Raw genomic sequence first — 25,080 nt, forward strand, 5'->3', positions numbered from 1 at the left:
AAGCCAATGACGTGGAGGGATTACAATGAATTTTCAACTTTGACTTTCTACACACATGGGAACCTATAGGTTAGAATATATATTTTGTTTACTATCAAATAATTATTTTTCAGTTGATAATAGTCATACATTTCGTATTTGAATTCTATGATTATTGGACAAAATATCATATTAGCAGGTACTTTTGACTGCACAAAACGTTTTATATTCTTTGCTCACAAAAACAGATTTGTTCTTTAAGTCCGATAAACATCATTCCTAGAAATAAGTCTTGTACAAAAATTTATAGGTGTGCCTTTGGAAAAATCAATATTGCTATTATATAGGCCTACTGTACAAGAAAATGAGTTATTAAAAGATTAATGATCATAATATAATGAAGGTACTTGAAGATAATATTGTTTCTCATTTAAAATGGAATTTAACGTAAGGGATGGTTGAATTAATGGTGATGTTTTTCATTCATGACTTGATTTCTGAACTATTACAACCTTAGGGACAAAAATCGTTTCATCGACCAGGAGCTATAGGCCTACTGGGTCAGCTTTAGGAAGCTATACTGTCAATTGATGTATTTAAAAGTACACTCCTACAAAAATGATACGGTAATGCCCACATAAAAAAATTATTTGAAGATAATTGCTTATTGAACAAGAGTAAACGGTACATAGTTCACGTAATGTTAAAATGAGAAGAAGAATTACTTTTATTCCACCAGAGCTAGTAATTCATCAAAGAGTTTTTTTTGTCATCAACACTCTTCTCACTATTCAGATATACTTTGCTGGAGTATCAAAAAAATGAAAAACTGTTATAAATTAATATAAACATCATTCACCATGGTTCAATAAACGTATTCGTGGTTCATGACTTATTTTCAAATTGATATTTTTTCTTCTAAAGTATCTCTAAATTTGAGAAACTAGAATAAGCTTTACTCAATTATTTATCTATTATAAAATGTTTTAATATTATAACTTCAATAGAGATAAGTGTTTGTATAGTCATCAATAGTTGAAGAATATTTCCCAAGTAACGATCCAAAAATTAATTGATGAAATCTTAATTTAGAGAATTGATTTTTCCAACTCCAACACCCCTAATTTTGAAAAGTTTTTATTATTGTAGCAATGTTTCCTTGAAGAGAAATATTACTATACAAACGTCAATTTCATAATATATAAAATAGGGAATCTATTTTTGTACTTGCAGGTTATGCGGCTATGAGTCCTCATCCTGGCTATACGATGTCAGGAGGCGAGTATCATGGCAACAGCTATGCACCTTATCCCTCAGCCTATTCATGTGGCTATCCAACTGGCTCCTACCCTGGGCCTACACCCGGGTATGCCCCCGCACCCTGCTATACCATGGGCCCTCCTCAGCACGATAAAGTAGCGCCCACATCTAAGGATGATAGGTGAGTATCATACATCATTTTTGATCAATAAGTCACTCACTAGGTTCCTATTTTCCCTCAAATTTTCCAAAGTTGCTTAAATCTTCATGAATAAGAAAGCAATTTGTTGAATAGATTTGGAATGTATTGAAGGTTTTGTGCAATACACTTTACACATTATCTTAGAATGTAAACCAATTTAGAACCGCGTGGTATTTAATCCATTATTTCCTCTAAAATAAGCAAAATTCATCTAGGCTCTATTGAAATCAAGTAGCCTACGGTACGGTATTATTTGTTCTATTAAACCTATTGCAATTGAGCTTTTTTCAAAAAAGTAACTCAGGTTCAGTTTATAGTTGTTATAAAATGTGATGAAGTATTTTAATAGGGATACTGAACTGTTCAAGTCAATCATTATAACAATATAATCATTTTAGAAATCACTTGTACCCTCTTTATACTTTCTTATATAAACTACTTTCACTTTCACACTCTTGAAAATGGCATGAGTCTGAAACTAGTTATGTTTATATAAAAAATTATGAATAGGGTACTAGTGATTTCTATAATAATTGAGTTGTTTTGAAGTATAAATTATTTAAGGTTGATTGAAAATAATCAAACTGTTTGCCTATTTCATGCTAAAAAACTATTATTACTGAAAATTTTATGTTTATCAGTATGGACAGATTCAAATTTACAACATTTTCCCTCCTCTTCTTTCATTGGTGCAGACTTATCGTGTACACCAATCACCATCGACTATGTTATATCGACTCAGGAAAGTATCAGCTATGACGTCATCACTTAGTTATCATGGCGTCGTGACGTTGTCTTTCAGGCGTCATATTTATATTTTACAATTTTGAGCTTCATAGAATTATTTTAGTGTTTCTGTGAAAGAAAATTCTATCTTAAAATATGCTTCAAACGTTGTATGTCATGTGTTACGCTTTTAATACAAGTTTTCAGTCATTATGACAAAGTTTGAAGTAACTTTAAGTTTGTGAAACAAACATAACCCCGAAAAGTTTGAAGAAGTTTTATGGTAAAAAGTCATTTTAATTATGGAAACTACCACGACTATATCATTATTAGATGACAACATAGATCGGTTTTCTCCTCCTACTGGATTAGATGATCTTATCAACAAGCTTGCTATAAATGAGAGGTAAATCTTTGTATTGCTAGATTTATTGATTTTCTACTGTAAAGTTGCTTGTAGTTAGTTTGTTGTTCTTGAAGTTTTCGTTAAAACAATCTATCGTACCTCTATCGTATTCTTCGAATTTTCAAAATATTTAACTTAGTCCCTGTCTATTTAAATATGTGATGAATATTTAACAATTACCGCATAGGTACCATTGTTATATTTAATTTTATAACTTAGTTTCATTCAATAATATATAACTTGGTTACCGTACTCATTACCATTTTAATTTCCAGATGAATAAGAGTAGAATTTATTAAAATTTAATTGAATAAAGTATTTTGATATGGCTACTTGATTGTTCAATTACTAGTAGCCTACCCTTGAAATATTTTTTTCAAACTAGCAGGTTATCCGTGCTCCGCAAGGGTCTAATTAAAAACTTGTCAATCTGAATACTTGACCCAATGAAGTCTTGAAGAATTTAAAATAGGTTTATAAACATCCTCAGTAAATCAAGAATTTGTAGGTGCAAAATTTCAAGTTAATCAATCCATTAGTTCAGACGTGATGATCTTATGATGATGATAATTTATGTATTTCGTTTCCAGGACATGTATAAACTAGCTCTTTCCTTTACTTTATCAAATTATAGATTATACTACACTTTTAAAATGAATAGTTAGGTTGTGTATTATTGTAAAAAATATTTAAAAGGTTCTATTTTATAATATTGTTAATATCTACCCTTTATTTTACTAGTATAAAGAAGAAATGTTTTGTGATGTATAACTGGCGTTGCTGTTGACCGTGTTACTAAACTTACATTCTAATAGGTTGGTTGGTTTCAGCCTGTCGGGCTGTCCGCGGGCAGACCGCTCGCAAATCCAGGCGCACTCGCAGGAGCTGAAGTGTCCGACTCCCGGCTGTGATGGGTCCGGGCATGTCACGGGCAACTACTCGTCGCACCGCAGCCTGTCCGGCTGTCCCAGGGCCAACAAGCCCAAGAGTAAACCCAGGGACGGACAGGACTCCGAACCGCTCAGGTGAGGTCTCTCTAGTTTAATATCGCTGTTAATTCTAATACGAATAAGAATATTTGAAGCTGTTAAACTTACAACCACTTTTCATTGAAAAATTTAGTATCGAAAATTAGAAACTAGTTTCGGTTGTTACCATTCACCATCATATCAGTTCCTAGTAAATTTGAGATTTTCAAACCATTCTTATCTTAACTAAGTTATTTAAATCTAATTTGATTTTATTAACTTATCCTAAGTAAGTTGATATTCTCAAACTAGTAAGAGACTTGAGAGATGATTCATTCTATCTAATTTATTCCGTGAACTTCTCAAACTAGTAAGAAACTTGAGAAATGATTCATTCTAATTTATTCCGTGAACTTCTCAAACTAGTAAGAGACTTGAGAGATGATTCATTCTATCTAGTTTATTCCGTGAACAAACTCAAGTCAATGTTTGGGAGACGATCAACAAGAAAACAGTCTTTCAATCCTGATTTTTGATAAATAATGTAGGCTATACTCCAATTTAGGTAATTTTCTCACTTTTTTCGAGAACAAATACAAGAGTTCACCGTCTAAAAATATAGACTATATATCCTGAAATTTTGTAATTTAGGACGATTAAAGTTTGACACAATTTTGGTGTGACAATTTCTATTTCAAGACAGCTTGACATTTTAGTATGAGATGTGAAAACTTGAATTCGTCTTTCCATTATTTATTATGAATTATTAAGATATCTTCCATACTAGAAAGAGAGTAAATTATTGACGTCCTAGCTGATGTCCTGCTCATACTCGAGGTTTAGCAGCGGATACTCGAACCAATAAAATTTTACAATAGATTACTGTAATGCAAAACAAAATCGATCAATTTAAACTTACATAGAATTAGAAAAAATGTACACTAAAAACTATTCTATGAATATAGTGTTTCGTGTACCCAATTGTCATGATTAATCAAATTTGATAGAATAATGAATAAATATGCAGAAAGATCCAACAAGCATTTCCCTAAAGCTGTTTGAATCTTAAATTTTATATGAACAGTTTATTTTCTAACTAAAATGGTTTGATGTTTATAGACTATCGATAACTATTTTTCATTACGAGTCTGTCCATAATCGACTCAAGCTTTTAATAACCTACAGTGATCTTTATAAAATAGTGTAAAACCCAAAAAATAGCAATGTTAATAACTAACTAAACTAACGGTGGTACTATTTAATCATTTTTATTTCCATGATTGGTTCATCTTGCTTCTTGTGTTCATTGAACAACAATTTCTTATTGCTATGTTGGGCTAGTCGAGTATTGAATAAATTTGACTAAGAAATCTTATGACATTACAAAATAATCAATAAATATATGCTAGAAAGTGTTTCGATTCTTTGTTCAAAACTAGAAACAAGCCAGTTCTCTTAATTCTGTTGTGTAAGAGACTAGGAATGGAGCTTCATATTCTTTGAATATGTTTCATTCTTCATGATATCGTATTTTATGTATTCCTTCGCATTGTATTTCTTGTTCCTACCATTTATAACAAAATCTGCCCAAGTGTTGTGCTAGACTTACACTAGTACAGTAAATAGTACCTCCAGAACTTCATTTTTGAGAAAATAATATTCGAAGTCTTATACAAGAGATCAACAATTTCAAGTACCGTAGAGTATTAGCAATGCAATCTGAAAAAACCAAAATTAAAGATCTTTTCGAAAAAAAACAATATCTATCTTAATTTGTAAAGTTATGATATATGAGTCTTGCTCCAGTAATCCACATCACTGTTCGATAGTAGTCAATCAAAAACTTCCAATATTTAACAACTTGTCGATTTATACTCAACATGAACTAAAATCTTTTGTCAATATTTGATTGTATTAACTAGGCGATTAGTGGATTTATGTCAACTAACATTCATCTCCACTATCGTCTGTTTCATCTATGATGTATCTATTGTATACATTTATTGATGTATTCTATTTTCAGATAAGATTGAATTACTCTATTAAAATATCCAAAAATTTTGCTGGTAACTTGAGAATTTGTTAGCATTATCTTATCTGCGTCTGAACCAGTTCACATCTAAATTGTGCTACACGTGAATATCACATTTCAGTGTGTTTATCGATCTGTTCTCTACTGGAATTATTGTTCATCTATCCTAATTTGTACTATTTTCTACTTTTTCTCGATGCATTCACTAAATATCAGGTGCCCTATACCTGGTTGTGATGGCTCAGGACATGCCACAGGAAAATTTTTATCTCATAGGAGGTATGTCATCGTCTCATTTGAACATGAACGTGTTTGTGTATGTGTCTCACTTTTTTCTCTTCTTTTGTTTTCTTGTCACTCTTCTCGTTCACTTTACTCCTCGTTATTTTTTAGTCTTCCATTAAAATATTACACCCCAGCATTCAAAATCAGGTTTCCTACTCGATAACAATAGTTCTTATTCCCATTCAATTTGTTAATTTCAAATTCAATTTATTAATCAAACCATTTAATATACTGGCCAAGTCTAAACATCAAACAAGACAATAAATCAAAACATGACAAATCATAGTTATATATGATTTAACTATAATTAGGCTATATAAATAGTATATTATAGTTTATTGATAGTTATTATTTGTTCTTTGAAGCATTTACAATTGTTTTTTTTTTTAAACAGCTTTTGGCCAAATTATAAAATCTCTTCTAGATACACATAGTGCAAATCTAAGTTAGCCTATGTTAGCTATGTTAGCCTATGTTAGCTAACTGAAGCAACACATCAATCAATTATTAAACTAAGATTTAAACTCAGATTTCACAGCTTAGAAATAAAAAGTCAATTTTTCAACTGAAAAGTTTTATTCAGAATCTATGAGACTAACCGAAGAGATATATATCTATGAAAAATCATAGCTCCTATTTAACGAAATTCACTAATACTACTACATAATACTATTACAGTAATTTTTATTCATATCCTTCACATAATACTCTAAAGCAGTAACCTATTATATATATTTTTTTTTAATCAATACTATCTCAGATTGTTATTCATTCACAATTATATCTGAATCTGATCTAGTCTGGACTTATTTGATCCAAAATAGAAAATATTTTATTTTGAAAGAATGCTCAGCTATTTGCACAATGTTGCAGATTGTAGTGATGTAGCCTATTTTGCTTTTTATTGTATATTGATAGACTTTTGTAAATGTTGCTCTCAATTTGTCTTGTTCACTTTTAATTTGAAATTTTGTATTACTAGGCTATATCTATTTTCAATAGCTTTTTAGTTATTTTGTATTCTTGTCATGTTTTATTTATAAATTTTCATTTACTGTAGAGACTAGAATCTTTCTATAGACCAATTTCCATTACGTAATATGTTGTATGTTAAATCCTGTACTATGTAGCGCAGGCTGTAGATAGTTGTAGTTATGCCACTAGTTCCATCAGTTTATCCTTTTTTACGTTTATGGTGAGAGATCTTTAATGTAATGTTGCACTGTAACTTATGTGATTACTGTAATTAATGTCAAATAAGTGGTGGATTTTAGTGTGTCATTAATATCTACTTTAGCTTGTTCACTGCCATAATGCTTTCAATTGTAGACTCTAAATAATAAGTGTATTATTATTCTATTTTTGACAAAGAAACAATAAAATAGCTATTAATATACTGGTAATATGTGTTGGCACCAGCTTGCGCATAAGCTTTCATGAAAGTTCTTTGAAATAATTATTGTTTTTCGTTTTAAATATTTCATCCATAAAATTATTATGAAGATAATCTAAACTGAGTTTTCTATTTTTCATAATTCAAAAAATTTTGCATTAATATTATTGAGTGAACATTAAACATAAACATGGATTATTGTAAATTCGGCAAAAAATCAATAAATTACAATGTGGGACATTTAATAAAATTTTCGAAACTTCCACAAAACAATAAATATTTCTGTTTTAAAATCCTCTAGTGTGAGAAAACTGTTGTAAATGGACAAATTTTATTTATTGTAAACATTGTCACTAAATGAATTAACAATAGTATGAAATTATAACCATAATTTATTGCAATCGAATTCTCAACTAGACTTGAATGTAAGCTACTATTGGATTATTCTTATATTTAATTTTATTCTTTATTTCAAATTAAAACATCCTAATGTGTTTCTTTAAACGCTATTAAAGCGTTATCTCCATGTGTGATAAATTCACAATAAATGTACAACAGAATGGCAATAGATCTAAAGTATTCTTTTGTCATAAAACAAAAATAATAAAATTAAAATTTGTATAAAAATTAAGATAGTAATTCAATTCAAATAAAAAAAATCATTCATCAATACAATTAGAAACCATAATAATGAGCGAGACTGAGCGAGTGCAACAGGCTTAGCCCAAGACTGCTCTACTCTTAAAATGTATTGCTTCTGGTGATCTCAGATGCTGTTGTAATAGAATACAGTATCTAACTATTTAAATTTCAAGACCCAGCAAAAAAATCCTGGGACAAAAAGGTGATATTGAGTAATAGCATACGCCATTAGACAATTGCGCTATTATTTATGTATTGTAATAGTTAGGGAAATGAACGTCGCCAGCACACAAACCAATAAGGTTTTGCTGGTAACGCTAATCAATTTTAAGAAATTTAATCATTATATTTTTTGCACTTTCAAGTGATTTTAAAAAATATGTTATGCATCGTTTTAGTGTATTATTTTTAAGCAATAAATTAATTTGAGTCTGTTTGCAGCGCGTCCGGCTGCCCGATAGCGAACCGCAACAAGATGCGAGTGCTGGAAAGCGGCGGCACTGTGGAACAACACAAGGCGGCCATGGCGGCGGTGACGGCGGCGGCCGCGGCGAAACTGGACGGCGTCAACTGTCCGACGCCCGGCTGCGACGGCGCCGGCCACGTCAACGGCACTTTCCTCACGCACCGCTCGCTGTCCGGGTGTCCCACCGCGTCCGCCACGCCGCATCCGCCCTCCCATCATCCACTCGCCGGCCTCCCGCCCAAGAAGCCCGACCCCTACTCGGCCGACAAGCTGCGTCAACCAGGTAATACATTTATCATAATCTTCTTCATCAAATTTATTTGTACCAAAAGCATAATGACAATGGTTGAAAATGGTTCATCATGATATTCCCTTAGCAAAATAGATTTATTAATTGATACTTATAATAATGGTCATAGAAAGATTTATTGCTCATTAGGTGAATTAAATTACAAAATGACCAGTCGGATTCATAGGGCTACTTGCTTGGGAGATTTATTTCGAAAAATAATTTTACAAAATGAAAGGAGTTGAACTACAAAAGACTAGACGGACACCATACTTGATTATTTAATGGTTTATTTCGGAATACAATGTTACAGAATAAAAGGATGGATTGGTAGCTTTATTTACATGCAGTTTTTTGAAAACCAGAGAGGATATAGGAAGATTATGGCTAAAATACATTCTTAATTTTGAAAGAAAAATTAGAATACGTACTTACAAAATTTTGGATTAATTCCAAATAAAAATAATATAAAATTATTTTAAAATGCCAGCCTTGGAAGTATTGAACGCCCACTATTGATGAATTAGAATTAAACTTTTTATGAAATAAGTATAAGTTGTCTATTTTTGACATGAAAGAATAAATTCATCATAGAATAAAAGGAATCTACTGTTGAATAAAAATAAATAAATGCTTTATTCAACCAATAAAAATAAATTACATTACAATTACATTCAAAAACACAAACGCATTTCACAATTATTAAAATTTAATAAATAAACAGAACCCTATGTCTAGATAAAATAAATACAAATAATACAATATTAAAAATAAAAATAAAATAGGATATAAATAATGAATGATAATAATAATGAAAGGAAAGTGCTCTTGAAGACATTTTAATGGTTCATCCCTCTTTAAGCATAATGCTTGTGCTGAGGGATGAGTCGCTTAACATAATAACTTAATCTTAGACTAAAGTACAATAAACCAGAACACATTCAAACAAATCGGAATATCATTCAACAAAAAAAAACTAACTACAACAAAATAAACTAAAAAATCCTTCAACAAAACTAAAATAAACTGAATCAATTGTGTTCCATTTCTACACTATGTGTTATGAATATTGTAAACATTTGTACCAATATTTAACAAAACAAAACAAGAAGAATTTTTCAAGTTTTTTCTAATCAACAAAGAACTCTTTTAACAAAACTAAATTTACAATCTATTTTGGTAAAAACAAAATCATACCTATTTATATCTAATCTTATAAAAGGAAATAGATAAAATTATTTTCTTCATTATTATATTAAAATTGTTCTTTCAGAGTCACTGAAAATTAAATTAATCTGGTATATAAAAACAAAATAATGATAATGGACACAGTGAGAAAAACTAACAGAATGCATAGAAAGAATAAAAAGCAACTCAATTGACTTAATCCTCAATTTTACCGTAATGTAACATTTAGGATGTAAAAGGGAGAGACACAAGTAAACATAAAGGCCTTATACATCCAATCTTCAATTTCGCCTTATTTCAAAGAATAAGGAGAATGATAAGATGAAGGAACAAAATTATTATTTTGATGGATGATTTTGTATGAAAATGTGATGTGAATTGAGGCGAGAAAACTGTAACTGATCATCAACTAGAATAGCTCTGTATCATCTGAATACCGATAAAATAAATCAATGGAATGTGTATGTTTTAAACTGATTAATTTAATTTACACAAGACACAGATATGTTGTGGAATCTCTCCATATTAAGGCGAAATGAAAAAGATGTTTTCCGTTCAAAATAAATGGTGGAACTGACATCTTTTTCATTTCTCATTTATCTTTGTATACTAGCACCAGCAGACATGCTATTGGACCTAAAATAGTTTTGTTCAATTTATTTATAATAATTTCATTGCTTTATTCTATTCATTTGATAAATTATTGATCCATCCATTCTTTGATTCACTTATTTTTTTGCTATTAATTTGTTTGGCGCATTTCCGGTTGGTGGCACTCCCTAATGCCTGTGCCACTGGTCTGATTAATTTTAGCTGCGGCAGAATTTTCAGCAGCATGGTATTGTGTGCAGGCGCTGATGTGATGTGCTCAGGGGCGGCAGTCGGAGGCGGTGGTGCCGGGGGCCCTGGGGGCGGCGAAGACCTGTACTCGCTGGAGGCGGAGATCACTCACCTGCAGCGCGAAAACGCCAAGGTCGAATCTCAGATGATGCGCCTCAAGACCGACATTAGCGCCATGGAGGCGCATCTGCGTCATGGCGAAAAGGTAACTTCATTTCCATTTTAGTCTTAATTTTAGAATTCTATGGTGGTGAATTAGAGCCACATTAGGCTAGCCACTAATGGTAGAATATGCATGATGAACATGTACATGCATTTCACCATGCACACACACATGCTCATCGTGCATGTTTTGTCAGCGAGAGACGTTTAACATATGAAATAAATAAACAATATATTCTATTCTATCCTATTATAAATAACAATATTTTTGCCACTGGAAAATTACAATTTGTAATGATACAAAAATAATTTTTCCTTAAATAGAGCAGCGAAGAAAAAATAAACAACAAAGAATCGGAGATACAGAAACCCAACCACAGAAAATGTTGCTCAAAGCCTTTCGCTGTGATGACGTAACAATATAATAACGTAATGTGTATCATGCATATTCTACTCTTAGTGGCCAGGATTACACAAACAAATATTTGATAGAAGATTGAAATTGAAGTTTATTTCAAAAAAGTATACGTTATATCATGTACCAAAACCTTGAAACTAAAATAGTATATATGAAATAGCAAGATCGTTGGCAAAGATGCTCCACCAACTTTCATAAAAGACAATGTCTATCTATTTATATGTGACGAAAGAAATGTTTTTTTCAAAAAGATGAGCTTTTATAGTTATTTGTGCAACTAGTGCGCAAAGTGACAGTTTGCTGCACCGAAAGAAACGTTTACGCCCGAGCCGTAGGCGAGGGCGGAATGGTTTCTTGAGTGCAGCAGAGGAACTTTGCGCACGTATTTCACATTAAATTTTTCCTACAGTTACCATTGAATATGAAAAGTGGGTAATTATGGGTAAAATTGCCTGAAATCCATCAAATGTTTTTCTGTGTAATTTTATTATTGATAAAAACCTTAATCCTAAAATCCTAAAGTCCTCGTTGTCCTTGGTTATAATATATAATGTAATAATTAGCGCGTTGTGCTTCGTTGCTCACTATAGCAGCCCAGTCACTGTTACCAACTTCATTCTGATTTTGCTGCACTGTTGCTCCATATAACCTACTAAGTATTTTGCGTTGCCATGTTGCAAATCTGGAGTGCAGAAAAAATTTTCCCGCACTAGAGCGGAAAAGTGATTCTTTGCGTTCTGTAATCAGTGCAGCAATGGCCACTTTTCAACGTAACTGTAGGAAAATATTATTTACAATATTCAAATATTTGATTGACAAATTCAGATTGACTACCATAATTCAGATGCTACTAACATAAAGTTCTCCATTTTAGAATTGATCCCATGTTGGTGTATTACAAGCAAATTAGGTAGTATTTAACCCATGGGTTAATCGCTCGCTGGCTTCATAATCCAAAGGTCCTGCGATATTCATATTCAGCGATAATAAATGTGTACACTTGTTGTGACGGGATATCGGCGATGCGTCAAATCCTTTTTATAATTTGATCCTTCCATAACAGTTATCATTATTATCTTATTTTTCTCATTTATCTTTGTATACTAGCACCAGCACACATGCTATTGGACCTAAAATAGTTTTGTTCAATTTATTTATAATAATTTCATTGCTTTATTCTATTCATTTGATAAATTATTGATCCATCCATTCTTTGATTCACTTATTTTTTTGCTATTAATTTGTTTGGCGCATTTCCGGTTGGTGGCACTCCCTAATGCCTGTGCCACTGGTCTGATTAATTTTAGCTGCGGCAGAATTTTCAGCAGCATGGTATTGTGTGCAGGCGCTGATGTGATGTGCTCAGGGGCGGCAGTCGGAGGCGGTGGTGCCGGGGGCCCTGGGGGCGGCGAAGACCTGTACTCGCTGGAGGCGGAGATCACTCACCTGCAGCGCGAAAACGCCAAGGTCGAATCTCAGATGATGCGCCTCAAGACCGACATTAGCGCCATGGAGGCGCATCTGCGTCATGGCGAAAAGGTAACTTCATTTCCATTTTAGTCTTAATTTTAGAATTCTGTGGTGGTGAATTAGAGCCACATTAGGCTAGCCACTAATGGTAGAATATGCATGATGAACATGTACATGCATTTCACCATGCACACACACTTGCTCATCGTGCATGTTTTGTCAGCGAGAGGCGTTCAACATATGAAATAAATAAACAATATATTCTATTCTATCCTATTATAAATAACAATATTTTTGCCACTGGAAAATTACAATTTGTAATGATACAAAAATAATTTTTCCTTAAATAGAGCAGCGAAGAAAAAATAAACAACAAAGAATCGGAGATACAGAAACCCAACCACAGAAAATGTTGCTCAAAGCCTTTCGCTGTGATGACGTAGCAATATAATAACGTAATGTGTATCATGCATATTCTACTCTTAGTGGCCAGGATTACACAAACAAATATTTGATAGAAGATTGAAATTGAAGTTTATTTCAAAAAAGTATACGTTATAATATCATGTACCAAAACCTTGAAACTAAAATAGTATATGAAATAGCAAGATCGTTGGCAAAGATGCTCCACCAACTTTCATAAAAGACAATGTCTATCTATTTATATGTGACGAAAGAAATGTTTTTTTCAAAAAGATGAGCTTTTATAGTTATTTGTGCAACTAGTGCGCAAAGTGTCAGTTTGCTGCACCGAAAGAAACGTTTACGCCCGAGCCGTAGGCGAGGGCGGAATGGTTTCTTGAGTGCAGCAGAGGAACTTTGCGCACGTATTTCACATTAAGTTTTTCCTACAGTTACCATTGAATATGAAAAGTGGGTAATTATGGGTAAAATTGCCTGAAATCCATCAAATGTTTTTCTGTGTAATTTTATTATTGATAAAAACCTTAATCCTAAAATCCTAAAGTCCTCGTTGTCGTTGGTTATAATATCTAATACTAATAATTAGCGCGTTGTGCTTCGTTGCACCTCTGCTCACTATAGCAGCCCAGTCACTGTTACCAACTTCATTTTGATTTTGCTGCACTGTTGCTACATATAACCTACTAAGTATTTTGCGTTGCCATGTTGCAAATCTGGAGTGCAGAAAAATTTTTCCCGCACTAGAGCGGAAAAGTGATTCTTTGAGTTCTGTAATCAGTGCAGCAATGGCCACTTTTCAATGTAACTGTAGGAAAATATTATTTACAATATTCAAGTATTTGATTGACAAATTCAGATTCACTACCATAATCCAGATGCTACTAACATAAAGTTCTCCATTTTAGAATTGATCCCATGTTGGTGTATTACAAGCAAATTAGGTAGTATTTAACCCATGGGTTAATCGCTCGCTGGCTTCATAATCCAAAGGTCCTGCGATATTCATATTCAGCGATAATAAATGTGTACACTTGTTGTGACGGGAATGCCGAATCGGAACTCAAATACATGGCATTTCCCTAGCTACTATTTTCCCTGTGTGCAGGCTGCATAAGGCTAAACTAACTTATCCATAGTAGAATTCATCTAAAATCACTTCACTCATATGGGCTACTTTATTCAAATTAATAAAAACTTGTAGTACTCTTTATTAAAAACTTAAAAATATTTTAACGACTAGTTTCGACCATAGGTCATTTTCAAGTTAAATTGTTTATTAATTAGAATTCATCTCTTGTTAGTGTAATACTAGAAAATTTATGGAGTAATCAACCCGTAGCATAGTGACTAGATCGCTAGCTTGGTAATCCTCTACTCGATCACTGAAATGGCCAAGATATTTTTTCGGGCCACTCCTATGTTTCATATGGACATAGCTTTTTACATTTGCTATAATTCACAAAGCCGCTTTCTATTAACTACTTCCATTTTTTATGACAAATTGAATTGGATATTGTAAAAACCGTACTGCAAGACTGATGAAACATAGTCGCATTTTATTGTTCAAGTAGTACTGTAGAATGTCCAGAGACATTAGCTTTGAATGTACTTCCAAGTTTATTTCCAATTTTCAACCCAATTTATGCATTTTTTCAAATCACAAATAAAACTGCACCAATTACCAGTAATGTTTTCACCTTCATAATAATTTTCCTTTTTCTACTGTTGGATCAGCTTCCTTGCCGAATTGAACTCAACGTGTTTTCCCCTTCTAACTTTATATAAAACTCTTCCTCAACTAGTCGCAAACCAAATTTCTTTATTAACTAGAAATTATCATTATCAAGGTATTGATTGCTATTTTAATGAGGCTATTCAAAGTGAATATAGTTATTTTATATTCTTCGCTAAATCAAAGAATCTTTCTTCATTGCACGAATTGCATTACAGCAATCAATGAGAAGGTTTTTTGGTAAGTAAATCTTGCTTTTCATTGCTCTGGTTAGCGAAAATGATAAAATCAAGTTATTGCCCTAATAACAAAAATCTTATTAAAGCGCTATGTTCATCAAATCAGGAATTTTTATAGGTACTCAAGTATATACATTATTGGTAGTAACGTTTCTGTCGGTTTGATACAAATATTTTTCCAACTGTATTTCTTATTTTTATTCAACTCTAATTACTATCAATAATTTTCAACTAATTCAAAAGATTGATGTGACGCAATCCTGAAAAATATTGTAATACTGCTGGTAAAAATAAATAGAAAATTGCATTAAAAGTATTCTAAACCAGATAGATAACAATTGCATGTTATTGCAAGTGTAAAAAGTGTTCCCTATTCAGTTGGTTTCAACGTTTTGTAGTATTTTGGATCAACCTCCTTATATCAAGAAACTAAAAATTAAAATTCTACTCAAATTCAAGATTTCTTTGATCGATCAGTTACGTTTGAAATAGGCAGCTTTTTCAGATGTCGGCCATTCAAGTAGTATCCTTGCGTATTTGAACATCAATGAAGTCACCAGAAAAATAGGGTCTTTTCCCAAACCTAAATTTTCATTTACCAGTCATGAGTCCAAAAACATTCAGCTGGGTGAACTCAATGCGTCTTTGAACATCAATGAGTCATTTTGTACCAGAAATAATTGGGTCTTTTCCCGAACCTGAATTTTTATTTCCCAGTCATGAGTCCAAAAACATTCAGATGGATGAACTCAAAGTTAGAATCATGTCGATCAAGAAATCAGATCTCTAGATTTAGTCGATTCTTGAAATACTTTTTGAATACGTTAGTCAATAAGCTGTACCCAATAGATGTAAGCTATACTTTACAGCCTCTATTATTTCATTTGAAAGTATTATCACAATCCAAGTACTATAGTGAGGTTCACGTTATAATGGCAGTGGAGATAGATAGGAGAACAGCGTTGCCGATTTTCGGCCTTGCCTCTGCCTTCTATAGAAGATAGCTGATACCGGTATATCTGATATAGTATTAACTGTTCATTCTTGTTTTAAATAATCAATTATATTTTATTTGTTAGGAAAATATATATTACAATAATTAAATAATAAATTTCCATAATTGAGATTGAATATTTTGTTGATTAGTTAAATTTCTAAATTATTAAAAACGATCTGGCAACGTTGCATAACTAGATAAGGCTAATGCTATCTGATTTGTTCAATGATAGACCAGAATAGCAACAGTAATACTAATCAAATACTGCCATTATAACGTAATCCTCACTATGATTATCAGTCTTGGAGCATCTACGTTTATGTTACCTACAACTTAATAAATGTAATAAAAATTGAAGTGAGTACTAGGATTGCTCCTTGTACCCACTACTGTAGCCTGTTTTTTCAATATTGTTATGTTTTTGAACGAATATATGAATATGAATACTCATTTCTCAAAGAATCCTTCTTTTGTACTTATATTACTAATGCCTATCCTTTATCAGTATAGTCGAAATAGTTTTGAAGAAAGATGAAGATAGAGCTGGTTTGAAGACCAACCAATGTCCCTGTAAATAGTTATTGTGATTGGCTGAATGGACCAAGCCAATCACAGCAAAATTGATCACAATCACCTTCTTCTATAAATTGCCTTGCAAATCTTAGACAGTTCACATTTTACTTATGGTACTTTTGTGATTGTTTATTTCTTCTCTCCTGTCTGTTACAACCTGGATTTTGTTATACACTTTTTCTTTAAAATTATGTTTTTTATTCTTCTAACAGTCCACTCCATTGTAGATTGCTATTCGATATGGGCTACTATAAAGATTTTTCTCAATACCTATTCCACTCTAGTCCATAGCCTCAAACAAATTCTGCTCGATCTCTTGAGAAATGATCGTAAAAGCAATTCACCTGCTGTAGATACACGAGATTTCCATTGATTCTTGGTCCACCTAATTCGAAAATATGATACGTCAGTACTCGTTACTGTCAAAACCGACACAACTACCATAATAATCCTAATCAAGTTACATATTTGAGAGCTATTATCATTTTATTCTATGATTCATCATTACTTAAGCACACGCACTGCTCTCATTAGGTGGACTTTATTTGAATTCAACTTTATTCTTTTGCTTCCGCTTATAAAATTTATTATAAGCTTTTAACTTTTTATTCATACTTCTTTCTATTTCTTATTTTAACTCACTTCCTTCGTGATTTATTTTTCCAGGACTACTCAATAGTATTTTTCCAATTAATTGACTAATTCCCATTTTTTTTTGTCTTGAAATATACACATCATCCCATTTTCAAGTGGCAATACAAAATTTAAAATGATTATGAATTAGCCACTCCTCATTGCCACTTAGGAATGGTATAAATGTGTTTCTTTTTCTAGCCACGCCAATTATTTGACAAAAAATTATTTATTTTCTTGTAGTACTGTTGTTAATTGGTGAATAAATTTGATTTGATTTGAAAGCTGTCGTGTCGCTGAAAATGAAAACTTAAGATAGGTAGACCACTAGTAAATTCAGTCGAAAAAGAGTAATATTTATAAGTAAACAACTCAGAATCTTCTTAGCTAGTGAAAATATTTCTAATATCTTCTTAATAACTGTTGCATATTGTGAAGAAGGAAATAATATTATATTTAGAATGGATATCGATAAACATTTGGCTTATTTCTGTCTCCTGTTTATTGGTTATATTCTAAATTCATCATTTATTTCAATAGGGCTTCTTGAAAGGTTTATTTCACAGAATTCTATTACTAGTATCCTTTTTATTTTGACACATGATAATGGGATAATTCCCGAAACTAGTCTTATCTCAAAGAAAATAAAAAGGTTAGTTGTAATTCTATGGAATACCTCTAAATTCAGTTAGATTGTTTTAAGATTTGTTAGATTAACACTGTTTTAATGTATTCTACAACGATGTTAATTATTTAAGTTGACAGACTGTTGAAAATGGATGCTTGACGTTCGAAAGTACTCCAGTCAGTAAGCAAACAAATTTTGCATATTTACTTGGATAATTGACTGCATTCCGTTGTAACAAAACATTAAAACAGTATTTAACTGCGTACATCGGAGTTCGGAAAGGATCAAGAAACTGTCATCTTTAGATTGTTTCTTTAAAAATAAATGTTTTATTCATTGAACAGTACATTTTATTATAGATTGGTTTTTGATATGGAAATCAGAACCACTTTGGATCAAATCTTGAAACCTGTCCTAGTTTCCATTAGTTTACCTAAACGAGTGGTTTGTTTTGTGTGTTTCAGGAAACGCAAATAATCAGCCAGCGCAGCAACAACATGAACGAGTACTTTGAGAGTTTGCGCAACAACATGATCACAATCCTGGAGCACGTGCGGCTGCCGAACGGGCCGCAGGAGAAGATGAACCAGGACAACTTTGACAACTACCTGAGCAAACTGCAAACGCTCTGCACGAGCAGCACGGGCCCTGAGGGCAACCCGGTCTACTGCGAGGAGAACCAACGCAGCATGTACGAGATCAAGTCGGCACTGCAGGACTGCACCGTCGTGCCAATGCCCATCTGAACCCCGCCACCCGTCTGGGCGCAGGTCAACTCGCACGACTACTATTCAAGGTGAACCGCGTCCAGACCAGCTCACCGTTTTTAGCAGGAACCACTCCAAGTTGACAGGCTAGGGCCCGGTTTCTATTTTAATCTAATGAACCATTAAATCTATAGGTTCAATGGTTCATTACTGTTCAAATAACTGCCCTAGAAACCGGGCAAGTATTTAACTTACGTCAGTATTTATTTATCCATTGGATGAACCAAACAACTACAATATTCAGAAAAAACAAGCTAAATTTAAAGGTTCAATGATCCATTAGATTCAATATCTGTCCAAGAAACCGGGCAAATGTTTCACTTACGTCAGTATTTATTTATCTATTGAATGAAGCAAACAAGATTCTCACAAAAGAAAAACAGGCTATTGCCTCAAACTTTAAATATTTCTTAATTTTGTATTAGTATTGCTTATGAAACGTATTTTTCATTTAAGGATTAACCACTTTAACCATTTAACTAGTTAGTTTTAGTTTTGATTGTTTTCACCAGAGAGTGATTAAAGGTGATAAGTAATAAAAAGATAAAGTTAATAATACATTTTTTTTGTCAGTCTTATTTAGTTAGTAATGTTGAAGGACTCATACCAGGATAGGTTTACACAATCACTCTCAAATGAGATTAGAAGTCTTTATTAACATGAGTTTGGTTGAATTGGATTTAAAACTTACGTCATAGAAATACATAATATCAGCATTTGTTTTGTATATTCTTGAGAATTTTCAGAATTATATAAATGTCAATTGGATTTGTTTTTGTATTCGCCTCAGAATCATAATGAATATTGATAAGAATACTTCAAAATAAAAAGGAAGCTGCTTCAAAACTATTATTGTCATAGTTTCTATGTGTTGTTAGGATGGATACCTCTTGATTTCATTTCTTTTCCTAATGCTCCTCTGGTAGGATTGGCAATGGATGTTTTCAAGATGGAAAAAACTACTACCTACTTATTTTGACCGTTTTAAGTGAACCAATGAATACTTGTGTAATTGAAAACTCCTATGTTTTGATGGTAGTTACAGTTGTATATGTCAAAATTGAACTGCGTTATTCAGAATTATATAATATAGATTGTTTCTTCAAGTTACCTTTGAGTTCTCTATCTAGTCATTGCTGATAGAATATTTATTCTTTGAGATGCTGTCTTGTAGTATTAGTTATTTCTAGGATAATTTTGGATTGAAGTTCTTTATGTTTTAAACGGATACTACCAAACATAAGTTGAATTAAACCTGGGTGCAATGTATTGAGAATTATCCATTGGAAGTTTCATAAGAATTGAGAAGTATTAAGTTATACTTTTTCACAAATTTCAATTGTTTGAGATAGTTGTATCCATTTTATTCGAGAAGAGATTAAATGAATTATTATTCTATATCATGAGATTGACTTTGATTGGAAATTTAAATATGAATTTATCTTTTCTAGACTGATTAGCAAACAGTGCAATAATGCAATAACTAGTCAATCAGGTCAGCTGCCGTACTTCTTGAATATTCTAGTCAGTTCTGTGGTAAAATTGCATAATTATTCAATCCAATGTAATGAATGAAATATTTTATTACTGTATTAGATAAGAGTTGAATTGCAATGTTAACATCACATAATAATTTTGTTGGAAAATATAATTTTATTGATTGGTGGTAATTATTTATTTTGTTCAGGGCTACTTGCTAATATTATTACATAGAATCACAATATTACCCTTCTATTTTCTTTGTTTAGACGACCAGTTTCAGGTATTCATCCCATTATCAAGTATCCAAATGAAAATTGTCGTGTCATCGTAGAAAATAAAAGGATATTAGTGATTATATTATAATAATATTATATTTAATCTTCAAATTTATTTTCAGATTCAGATTGTGTTATGTCATAATATTTTTACTACTGATTTATTTGAAATATGTTCTTGGCCAATCTAGTAGCAGTTCTATTACATTTTAAACCACTGTATTTAGTAATGAATAGGAGTGGATAATGTATCAATTGATTCTTACAATTCACTCTTAAGAACATGTTTGTAAGGTGAATCACTATGCTTGGAAATGATGTTTTAATTAACAAAAATCAGAGAACTTCAATTCAGCTCATAAAAATTGATTCCGAAAAATCATTTGTTATGCAAATAACAAGACATTCTTAGAGTAATTGTTCAGGTGTATAAATTTTTAATGTAAATGTTAGACATAATGTGTAAAGATGTTTGTATATTTGAACTAGAATACAGAACGAGATAAAGATTCAGATATTTGGCTGGATGCTTTCCAGAAAAATCAGAATTGGTTGTAACTATTAACTTGATGTGAAAAATTGTGTAAATACCAATTAGGTAGTCATAGAAAATGTTATAACATACAAATGCATTTATTTTTTTCACAACATAAAATCATTAGTGTTTCAAATTTTTAGTTGAATATAAAATATTAACTATTCAACAGATCTGAATTTTACAATAATTTTCTCTCTTGTGACTGTATTATTGACAGTGAATTTCAATATTTTGTACATCAATAGATATTTCATCATTTTGCCTTTATTTCAATTCCACAAAATAATTGCACATTATAACGAAATTTTACTAAATTATCAAACGAACATTTGTAAAGGTAAACAGGGATATTAAATTGATCTATAAAATAGTGTTTTTTAAGCTCGTACCTATATACCTAGCAGTGTAAATTGTATTTTGTAATAAAATTGCTGTTTCGATTTAACCAGTAACTTGATCGGATAAATAATGATGATAAATTATTGTTCTATATACAAAAACAAGTGGATAGCTATAGGGAAGAATGTAGCAATGTTGTGCTAAATTTATCGTAAGTTATGTTTGTTATAGTTCTTAGACTGTTTTTGTTAATAGATTGTTGTTATTTTGTTGTGATATTGTTGAATTAATGTAGTATTCATTTCAATAATGCTTTATTCATGTATTCATTTGAAGCTCACAAGTTTTGTTACCCTTTTATTATTGAAATCATATTCGTAATAATTTTGAATAGATACAATAATTTAGTTATTTTAATAGTAATAATTGGTGTTTTTCATTGAAAGTGTAAATAAAATTAGGTTAATCAAATGATTAAACACTAGACAAGTGAATTGAGCATTGTATTCGACTAAATGTGTTTAGTTTGTGTTCATACTATTAAAAGAAGTATTTGCAACGAATCTTTGTATGTATAGTAGAGTTGGTTGTCTTAAGCTCTGGAAACACATAGTAATATTATTGTTTTCAATTTATTGTATTTTACTGTGAATAACAAAAGAGAAAGATATTTATAAGAATAGTGAGTGCTTAATGATCACCATAAAATACCACACATTAAGACAAGCTGAAATTCCCGTTTGTAATATTGAAATGATAATTTAAAAACAACATATGTTTGATGTATGGTATATTTCATGATATAATAAAATTCATTATAAAATATTCGTGAGTTATTTATTACATCGAATCCTTCATTGGTCATCCAAATTGAATCGGAATGAAAGTGCAATTCTGGCTGGTGGTGATAACTACTCAATACCAAACAACTCAGTATTTTCAGAACCACTGGTTGATCAAAACAAACTGAGATACTAGTCTCGGTTGTTACGCCATTATCAATCTCTCCAGTACACAGAGTCGCTAGTTTACTTTGTGTAAAATAATTAATATAGTAGCTAGTTTTATAGAGATTGATGGATGATGTGTAACATCCGAAACTAGTAATCTCAAATTGTTTTAATGACAAGTCGTTTCCATTTAATATGGATATTTCCACAGCAACACAAACGTACTCTCGATACTATGTTTCAAGTCAAGGAGTCCTGAACAACAGCTAAAATAAACTTAATTTCTCTTATTAATGTATAGGACATATTATTTCAAGATAAAGAATATTCCTAGTCTATGACGATTCTATTATTAGAAAACTCATCTTTCAACGAGCTATCAAAATGAAAAAGTTTTCTCAGGAAAACATTTTTTTTCTGATCACTTTTAGAGATATGAGCGCCTAAAGTTTAAATTTTTGGGACAGAACAACTTATTTCGATCTTTTTGAAATTATGTTTGTGAAAACAAGGTAGGATACATCTAGTTTCAACTAACCTAGACTTATCTTAGAACCAGCGGAACTTCTATGTTTGCACAGAAGTTGTAAAGCAAACCTTATAGGCCTATAATTATTTCAACCTAATACTTCTACATCCTAATATAATCAAATTACTGGCTGTCTGATCTTAGGTGAGCTACTGAAAGAAGCTAACATGTGGAATTTTTTTCCTACTGCATAGGCTTATGATGCTAGAAACTATAGTGAAAAATTTAATAGTTTTTAGCTCTTAAGTTAGTGTAGCCTAATTTATTAGGCTACCAGTATTTTCTGTGACCGTAGCGTTGAACTAGAAGAGAAAATATTTATCATGATAAATTACCTCATTAATTCACTTGCTGTGAATTGTTAATATTAATAAATAAAATAAATAAATACAATTTTATTGTCGAAAAGCCTTTACAGCATAGACAACGTCAATATATAACATAACAACGATAAGTTCAAGTCACACACTTCTACAGTAGTATATACACAATGCTCATGTAATGATGGTTAATATTGTAAAATAGAACAAATAGATATTATTATAATATTAACAAATAGAATAACAACAACAATAAATACATTTGGACGTTTCTACTACTATAGTATCACACACAGTTGAGTGATGAAGAGAAGTTGAATTTAGATAAGATAATCAGACTAACCAACACTTATAGACAGGTACTAATTATTTACTAACATATATTTACTAGGCACTCATCGAATTCAGTCAATTTATAAAACGGATTTAATACTAGCCAACTATATATCTTTTGTTTAAATATCTTTTGTGACACATTATGTAAATGGGAAGGCAGTTTGTTGAACAGTTTTTGTCCTGTGATCTCAAAACTAGTAAGAGATTTTGTCAGTCTTTGGTGCTGTATATCAATGCGATTTCTGTACCTAGTGTTAATTGAATGAACATCACTTCTCAACTGCAGACAGGATAGGTTCTTATGGGTATAAATGAGGACATAATATACATACAAGTTTATCACAGTTGGAACTTTTTGATTAATGAACAATGGTTTGCAATGCTCAAGATATGATGAGTTAGTTATAATTCTTAAAGCTTTCTTTTGAATGAGTAGAACATCATTGATCTGAGAAGCATTACCCCAAAGGATGAGGCCATAAGATATTATACTATGAAAGAAAGAAAAATAGGCCGTTCTTAAATATTTCATAGGTACTACACCGGATAGACTTCTGAGCAAATGAATTACTCTGCTAAGCTTTGAGCTGACATATTTGATATGTGGCTCCCAGGTGAGCTTTGAGTCCATATGAATCCCTAAAAATTTCACACTCGCTGGGTTATTCACTGGAGGTCCTCTTTTTAAATTAAAATTAAGTTGTTCAGTTTTACTGTTATTAAGAACAAAGCTATTTGCATTGAACCATAGAGATGCTTTTTCCATAGTGTGTTTGCTTTCCTGGCTCAGAATGTTCAGATCACTGTTCAGGTTAAAGAAAGTGGTATCATCTGCATACAAAATTGTATCAGTCTTGACGAAAGCTGAAATGTCATTGATCGCAACCAAAAATAAGAAAGGACCAAGTATCGAGCCTTGTGGCACACCCGACTCAACCTTCAACAACGACGACTTGTTGCTAATGCTACCTACAGTTACTAGTTGACTACGATTCATTAGGTAGGACTTTAAAAGTTTGAGAGCATTCTGACCTGTTCCATAATAGCTCATCTTTTCCAAAAGAATTGTATGATCAACACAGTCGAACACTATAGAGTTTCAACATGATTTTAAATCATTGATAATGTAAATCTTTGGATCAAGATTGCTGCGGACGCTGTTAACAAGTCTCTTTGTGATCACTGTAATAAATCTATTAATGCTAATGATGGGGAAATCATGTGTGTTGTTTTCTGTGTCACAAAGTGAATTTTGTGAGGAATGGAGAGCATATTATAATTCGTCATTCAGCATATAATTTAGCGAATTTTCTTTATTTTAGTAGAGGAATATAGGGTCGACAGTCGGATTTATTTTGTTGAACTTAGAGTTGAGTGTGTACATCATCATCATCGCCGACAACCCCTGTAAATTATCAGCAGCAGATTCATCTGAACCAGAAATTTCCAGATTTCATTTACTAGTTTGAGCGTTCTGTTATCTAACATTGCAGCAGCAGCAGCCATATATCATCGGAACAATAAGCGGCTGCCGGGTTGAGACGGAATCGTTCATCATGAAATTTCTGGAATAGAAAGATTGTTTACCGGCCT

The 25,080-nt window shown here is 31.9% G+C and overlaps 1 protein-coding gene across 11 annotated transcripts in view; it reads left to right on the forward strand.

Annotated features, from left to right (window-relative positions):
- LOC111049000 (trithorax group protein osa) overlaps nucleotides 1–22,177 on the forward strand; it is a 466,078-nt gene extending 443,901 nt beyond the window's left edge. For 9 of the 11 annotated variants that reach the window (XM_039436315.1, XM_039436313.1, XM_039436314.1 and 6 more), the window contains 6 exons: nucleotides 1,213–1,420; nucleotides 3,404–3,598; nucleotides 5,790–5,852; nucleotides 8,335–8,642; nucleotides 10,688–10,881; nucleotides 18,416–22,177. In XM_039436315.1, coding sequence (XP_039292249.1) covers nucleotides 1,213–1,420; nucleotides 3,404–3,598; nucleotides 5,790–5,852; nucleotides 8,335–8,642; nucleotides 10,688–10,881; nucleotides 18,416–18,697 — 1,250 coding nt within the window. In that variant the 3' untranslated portion in view covers nucleotides 18,698–22,177. Of the gene's footprint in view, nucleotides 1–1,212; nucleotides 1,421–3,403; nucleotides 3,599–5,789; nucleotides 5,853–8,334; nucleotides 8,643–10,649; nucleotides 10,882–18,415 lie in introns of all 11 variants that reach the window. The other 2 variants (XR_005572269.1, XM_039436316.1) reach the window with 2 other exon arrangements.
- The last annotated feature ends 2,903 nt before the right edge of the window (nucleotides 22,178–25,080 follow it).

This window comes from Nilaparvata lugens, chromosome 10, assembly GCF_014356525.2.
Source record: "Nilaparvata lugens isolate BPH chromosome 10, ASM1435652v1, whole genome shotgun sequence".
In the NCBI taxonomy this organism is placed as follows: Eukaryota; Metazoa; Arthropoda; class Insecta; order Hemiptera; family Delphacidae; genus Nilaparvata; species Nilaparvata lugens.